We start from the raw sequence: 7376 nt of genomic DNA, 5'->3' as shown, positions 1-7376 counted from the left end.
CTCCGTCTTTCCACCCACCAAAGCAATACAGCGGATCTCAGTGAACTGGAGGGAAGAAAAGCTGCAGATTCATGGAATTAGTGGAAATTCTCTCCTCCCATCCATCATCCTGACTGACACGTTCCACTGCGTTTATCTGGACTGCGGTTAAAGAAAGCATTACGTCATCTGAGTTACGACCGAGCAGAGCGTTTTCAGCTTCATACTCCAGAGCCGATAAATCGCCTGACCTTCCTCACTGTGATCTCTGCGTCGGTTCCTTCGGTCTGGATTTAAACCACAACGCAGCGGCAGGTGGAAGGAGCTTTCTGCTGGAAGCGGTTTTAAAGACGGGAGGGAGGAACAAATTACCAGCGCTCGATCCTGAAGAGAGACAAGAATGTACGCCGACGGCTGATTTTGGATTTGGGGGGCGGTTACATCATCTGGAAGAGATTTTTATTTCACCTTTGTGCCGATGTGCAACACGGAGGCAGTCAGTCAAACAGAAATACGTCTCAAATGATTCTTTTATTTACAGATCAGCCACAACATTAAAACCACCTAAATAATGACGTGTAGGTTCTTCTAGAGCAGGATTGTTAAACTCATCTTAGTTCAGGTTCCACACTCAGCCCAATCTGATCTCCAGTGACCAGTAAAATCACAGCACAATAACCGATAAATAACCACAACTCCAGTGTTTTTCTTTTAGTGCAAAAATACTCATTCTGAAAATGTTCACATTTAAGGAATTATCTTTTTACAAAATATTATGAACAACCTGAAATTTCTGAAGAATTATAAGTTCAACTTCAACAAAAACAGGTATCTGGAACTGAATGATGTAGTGTGACTTTATGATCGAGACAACAAAAAAGACAAAAAACAACAAAAGCAAGACAAAATATTACAAAAACGAGAAACAAAACAACAAAAAAATGAGACAAAGGACATGTAACAAAATAGAGACAAAAAAAGTTACAAAGCGGCAAAAATGAGAGAAAAAATTACACAAATGAGACCAGAAATAACAAAGGCGAGAAACAAAATGACAAAACAAACAGATGCGAGGCAAAATGATACGCAAAACGACAAATAAAGCGAAACACAAAATGACAGAAACATGAGACAAACGAAAAAAGTCAGAGAAAAAACAAAAACGAGACAAAATATTCCAAAAATGAGACACCAAACTATGAAAGAACAATCTAGTATTTTACTTTATGATCAAAACAACTCGTCATTGTCGAGAAATTATTTCAAAACCCTCGTTTTACAAATTTACAAATTGCAGCTAATGTCTTCTCTGTAATTTTTACACTTTGAGGGCGGCATGTTGGACACCACTGGAAAATGCACGTTAAACACCTCTGACCTGTGGTTTGTGATAATTAGACGTTGGCAGTTGACTGGTTTGGTCGAGTCCATCCAACAGGTGCTCAGTCAGATTGACACTGGAGTTTGGAGCTTTTATTGTGGTGGGAAGTATTGCTGTGTAACATCCATGTGACTTCCAGAAGGCTTTCCTGCAGAACATTTACATTGTAATGAGGTGATTTTATTGCTGTGTCTGATACATATTAAAAAAGTTCAGATTTCAAGTCACTATTTCTGAATCGGATCACTTGATTACAGCTCATGAGTTTTGACTGTGTGTTTGTGTGTCATCCTTGTTGCAGCCTGCAGGACCCGTTGCTGTGTGTTTATGTTGTGCTACTTCTGTATGTTCAGCTGTCGGATCTCGTCGACTCTGTTTCGATGCAGCTGGAAGGCGGGAGTCACCCAGCGGCCGCATGAGCACTGATCTCCACACCAGCTGAACGAGCCGAGCTTAGAGCTGCACTTAGGACACAACAGCTACACACAAACACAAAGACACACAATGGACAAATTAGCAAACACTCAGCTTTGGTAAAGGGAAACTCACAGACAACCAATGCAGTACCATTGGCACATTAAAAAAAAAAAAGCACCATTAGAAGCATAAATAACCTTCACAGACCGTCTGGACTGATACATTACAATTCAGTTCTTTCAAAAACCTTGAATTTGTCTTTGTACATGATGCTAAAAGTCAGACTTTGAAGTGACGAGTGAAGGGTGAAGTTAAATGTGTGTTACCTGTCCATCCATCACTCCCAGTAAGGCTTGTTCCATCCACTGGACCGGCTCTATGAAGTACGACGTACACTGGACGTCTCCTAAACAACGACACATCGTTAGGAAGCTACACTTTCAATGTATGTGATTATTATAACAGAAGACATTAAAACCCTCAGGAAAAAAACATTTTCAGCACAAAAAAAGTAAGAAGAAAAAAAGTGATGACAATTAAAAACATGTGAACTCAATACTTTAGCTTTACCATGGTAAGGCACGCTGCTTTGCAAAAAAAAAGTAGTATTTTAATCAATGGTTCTAACTTTCCTCTGGTATGGAGACAACGTTCTTAGAGATGTCTTCTTGATCTTTCTGAAACTATTAAGGATTTAGTTTGTTTAATATGTGCCCAAACCCGTGACTTTTTTCCTGTGTAACACACACTTGAAGTACTATAGATTAGCTGTAGTACCGTGTTATGCCACCAGGTGGAGCCGCTTACTGTTTATATCAACCAGAGGAGAGTTCAGCTGGCAAAGGGGCAGCATGGCAAAGTCTTTTGTGACAATTAGTGACTTCCAGCCAGTCCACATGTTAGTTCAAGCAAGAATCAATCAGGAAATTGTTCCTTCATTCCAGGAGCTCATATAATACATGTTTTAGTATCATGTGACTGCAGGTTTGCCAGCAATACCAGCACACATCCCATAGAGAAAAATGATGTATTTGTATCATCAATTAATCAACTATTTGCTGTGATTAGGTATCATATTAAGTAAATTATTCAGATGTACAGACCAGGTTGACAGTGGATGTAAACAAAGCATCAAGGTTCTTTCCAATACTGATCAGTTAAAAATTGCCTTGATTGGCCACAGTTATGGTTATATGCTGTGTGTTAATGCTATATAAATAAAACTGAACTGAACTGAATCTAATCCTTGGGTCAGGACATCCCTTAAAACTATTATCTGAACATTACCTGAACAGTGTTTGTAAAGCCAGTATTTATGGTCTGACTTACCAGTGAGGTTAGTGGACTTTTTGTGACTGAAGGCTGAAGCTCCGTCTCCTACTGGATGACTGAGAACACTGGAGTCACGGAACAGAGTCCGTCTGCAGAGGAGAAGGTTAAAGTGAACGCTACGTCAGATTCTCCTGTCTGAAAAAGTATGGATGGAACAACAAGATGCCATAAGACTTGAGGCTTGAATTTCCCTCAGGATTAATTATCCATCCATCCATCCATCCATCCATCCATCCATCCATCCATCCATCCATCCATCCAGAATAAGAGCAGAGGTTTGTGTGGTCAGTCAATCTGAATCTAGTCGGCCCAAATCCCAAATTTAACCTCAACAGTTTTGAATCAAAGACCGATGCAGTCTGGAGCTTTCAGCCACTGCAGTAACTCCTCCTCCTCCTCCTCTCACCTGCACTTCCTGCACCTGTAGGACACTTCAGAGGAGCTGGACTGGGCCGGGTCGACGGCAAACACCTCCCTGGGAACCTGCTGCAGCTCTGGACACGGAAAAATTACCACAAACATAAATTAATGAGCACAAATATTCATCTACAATCCTGGACTTTCGGTGCGTGAGTGTGTGTGTTTACCGGGATATTTCTCAGTGATCTTGGTCAGCCTGTACTGTTTGTACAGAGGACTGGATGAATCTACTTTACACTGCATCTCCTCATAGAGACAGAGCTGCTCCTCAAAGCCTCTGTTGACCCTGAAACAAAATAAACACTTTATTATACGCAGGTATATGAAAAACATGTAACAACACCTCCCAGGACAAATTACAGTCTGGTGTTTATTATTAATATTATTATTGTTGTCATTGTTATCTGTCCATGGAGAGACTGAATTCTGATCTCTGACAGACGATGCACACAAACCATAAACTGACAAACTTACTGTATGTCCTGTTTGACACTCTTCAGTCTGTTATAAGCCTCAGTGAAGCCCAGCTGGTGTTTCTTCATCAGATAAGCCGTTACCATGGCAGCACTGCGACTCCGACCAGCCTGACTAACAAACACACACACTTCTATACAAACTCTGATCCATATGTAGATTCAATTTAATGACAATGAAAATCAATTTATACATTAATTCGATAAACATTAGCGTACTGGTGACCTCTGACTCTCACCAGTGAACCAGAGCCGCCCGGCCTCCATCCACAGCCTCCTGAAGGAACAGGAAGCAGTCGTCCATGTGACTCAGCAGGTCAGACGTCGCTTCGTCCAAAACGTTGATCCACTTCCTGCAGAATCCTCCATCAGCAGGCAGCAGAGGTCCAGGATCTGCAGAGTCCACCGACAGGACGTGAGAGACGCCAGCGTTCCTTAAGGCCTGGATGTCGTTGAGGTCGGCTGCAGTGCCGATGAAGAGACCGGGATCCACCAGGAGCATCGCTGCAGACAAACGGCTGGTGATTACGAGTCAGTGTGGAAGAAATCACACAGAAATATGTCGCTGCACCGTCTCAGATGTTGTTCACAGTTAACTTACTTGTCTTTGTGGAACCAAGCAAAGCTCCACAAAATATTTATTTAGAATTATAGATGTTTTCAGACCTGTGAACTTTTGTAATTTCACCTTTCAAATATGTCAATAAAGCTGCTGAAAAGTCAACCAAAGACTGAAGTTTTAGACAGACAGACAGACAGACAGATGGTGGTGGAAAAAAGTTCGGAAACCTTTAAAATTTTACACAATCTCAAATATTATCATGAATTTTTTGCATTTGAAGACCTTAGAGTGATTCTTACTGCAATATTTCACAAATGCATGGGGTGTCTGAATATTTCCAGTGTATATATATCTATATCTATATCTTATGTGCACTTTTTGGGGTCCCAATACCAACCTCATTTGAAAATGTTGCACTTTTCTCCATTTTTAAGGACCAGTAATAAAAAAAAAAAAAACAGCCTCTGTTGGAGTCATTCAGTTAATTGGATCTGCTGGAAACTATTTTGTTGTTTCTGTGTCATCACCAAATTCATGCCTGTGGAAGTTTCACTTCTGTAGTTATGACACCCTTAAATGAGCCATAAAACAATTATCGGTCTGACGGATTATCAAATTTAGATTAACAAATGCAAATGTGTGAAAGAAATAAAAACACACAGACATGCATCACTGACTCGTGTTTAATACTAAAAGACTAAAGTGACAGGAGCTGGAGTCTGAAACCACTGATGCTCATGGAAGGAAATAAATGGAGCAATAATGAAGGAAGGGAGAACAGTCATTACTAAAAAATGGGATAAAAGTCCAGATCCGGGCACTCAAGATCAGTTTGAAAAGTAAAACGTCTTTCTGTCAGTGGGATAGAGACATTAAAAACACAACAACAAATGTCAGCTACTGCCTTCTTCAGAGTGTCACAAAGAACTGACCAAAACGAAGTTCTGTAAATATATATATATATTTGGCTGGGAATTTCTGTACTTTGCCTCCCAAAATAATGTTTGAGCTCAAAAACCATTTGAAGTGTTGAATATATAACTATCACAGATGGATAAATGATTAAATGACTCTACCTGAGGCCAGATGTTCAATTACTGATCGCTGAAAATAGAAAAACATGAAAAACAACATTTTCAAACAGGGATGTCAATGGAGTCTCAGAAAGTTCTTGTAAGTGTGAATATGTGGATGTATCTATATTTTCTGCAGAAAATGCAGCCCTTAGTCGACATTTCACCAACTTTTGAGGCTTTTAAACACCACTTTTATTGAGTGAAAATGTGCTACAGCTCATATTTTTGCGTCCCAAACAACAAATAAGTAAAAGAAGAAAGAAGTATGACACTGCAGAAGGCTCATGTTGACGTGTATTGTTGTGCTTTTAATGTCTCTAACCCACTGAAATAGATAGTTTTGTATTTTTATGCTATTTTTCTCTTCTTTTTTTCTTTAGCAAGAACCAGAAGGTTAAGGGACACAATTTAATTGAATTAGTTTAATTTCATTTTTTTTCTTGTTCATAATAAATTCCAATTTTTTATTACGGCAATTTATTTGTTAGAGACTGAAATGAAAGAATAAAAAGAAAACACAAAATATTCTCAGTGGCTTTTAGACATTTAAAAAAGCGGCTCCAGTATCTTGTATTCCTGTCATTCGTATTAAAATGTACTTTTATTTTATTTTGAAATACTTTCTTTATAAACTACCTTTAAAAAGCTAACTAAATAATTGAATAGGAGAGAATAAATGTCACGTCTTTGAACTGCCACATTAACAGTGTCTCCACGTCAACAGTCCGACAGACTCACCTGACAGCGTCTCTTTTGGTTCCGTCCTTCAGGTGAATCTGTTCTGTTTCAAACCGCTTTAAGTCCGTAACGTTTTAACAAACAGCTGAGTTCAACTAAACAGAATAAAACAGAAAATAAACGTGTAGTGGTGTTTGGTTCGTCTTTTAAACTTTCCGGCCAGAAACACAGACGAAGTCTCTTCAGTTCCGGCTTCATATTTAATAGCAGGAAGTTGTTCAGTGATGACGGTATTTGCCATCATACTATGAAATCACAGAAGTGCCATAATAAAAGAAAAATCTGTTTAAAAATATGGAAATAAATGTGTAAATATAAAGAGAAATAAATAAATCAAAAATAAACGAATTAACCTGCTAAAAATAAGGAAATAAATGTGTAAATACAAGGAGGAAAAATCAAAAGAATACATTTTTTAAAAATCTGTTAAAAACAAGGAAATACATTTGTAAATGTAAAGAGGAATAAATAAAAGAATAAATAAAAAAATCTGTTAAAAATAAGGAAATAGATGTGTAAATATTTGTCATTGCTTTTTCCATTTTGCCTTCGCTTATAAAAACAAAAGGAAAAAAAGGAAAAGGGAAAAGCAAAGACAAAATTAACCTTTATATTTATACATTTTTATTTATTGATTTTTAAATTTATTCTTTTTATATTTACATATTTATTTACATATTTTTTAATAGATTAAATATTTATTTATTCTGTTATTTATTCCTCTTCATATTTACACGTTTATTTCCTTATTTTAACAGATTTTTTGTTTATTCCTCTTTATATTTACACATTTATTTCTTTATTTTAAAACAGATTTATTTATTATTTATTTTTATTTACTCCTCTTTATTTTTACACATTTATTTAATAATTTTTAACAGATTTATTTCTTTTTTGTTTGTTTTATTCATTGTTCTTAATATTTACACATTTATTTCCTTATTTTTTAACAGGTTTATTTTTTCATTTTTTAAAAAATTATTCCTCTTTATATTTAC

At 37.2% G+C, this 7376-nt stretch overlaps 1 protein-coding gene across 2 annotated transcripts; it reads right to left on the bottom strand.

Moving 5' to 3' along the window:
- Nucleotides 1–491: 491 nt before the first annotated feature.
- Nucleotides 492–6552, bottom strand: dusp12 (dual specificity phosphatase 12). Of its 2 annotated transcripts, none has more exons than XM_051953629.1 (8): nt 6379–6552; nt 4242–4520; nt 4004–4117; nt 3697–3815; nt 3516–3603; nt 3107–3198; nt 2104–2183; nt 492–1839 (listed from the first exon to the last, which is right to left on the bottom strand). In XM_051953629.1, exons 2-8 carry the CDS (start codon nt 4502–4504, stop codon nt 1696–1698), a joined length of 900 nt encoding a protein of 299 aa, XP_051809589.1. In that variant the 5' UTR covers nt 4505–4520; nt 6379–6552; the 3' UTR covers nt 492–1695. The 2 variants fall into 2 exon arrangements, with proteins under 2 accessions (XP_051809589.1, XP_022056591.1); XM_022200899.2 differs by having other exon boundaries at nt 4242–4506; nt 6379–6550.
- Nucleotides 6553–7376: the final 824 nt, after the last annotated feature.

This window comes from Acanthochromis polyacanthus, chromosome 9 (assembly GCF_021347895.1).
Source record: "Acanthochromis polyacanthus isolate Apoly-LR-REF ecotype Palm Island chromosome 9, KAUST_Apoly_ChrSc, whole genome shotgun sequence".
Classification (NCBI taxonomy): domain Eukaryota; kingdom Metazoa; phylum Chordata; class Actinopteri; family Pomacentridae; genus Acanthochromis; species Acanthochromis polyacanthus.
Note: the sequence above shows the minus strand (reverse complement) of the source record. Positions and strands in the feature narration are given on the sequence as shown.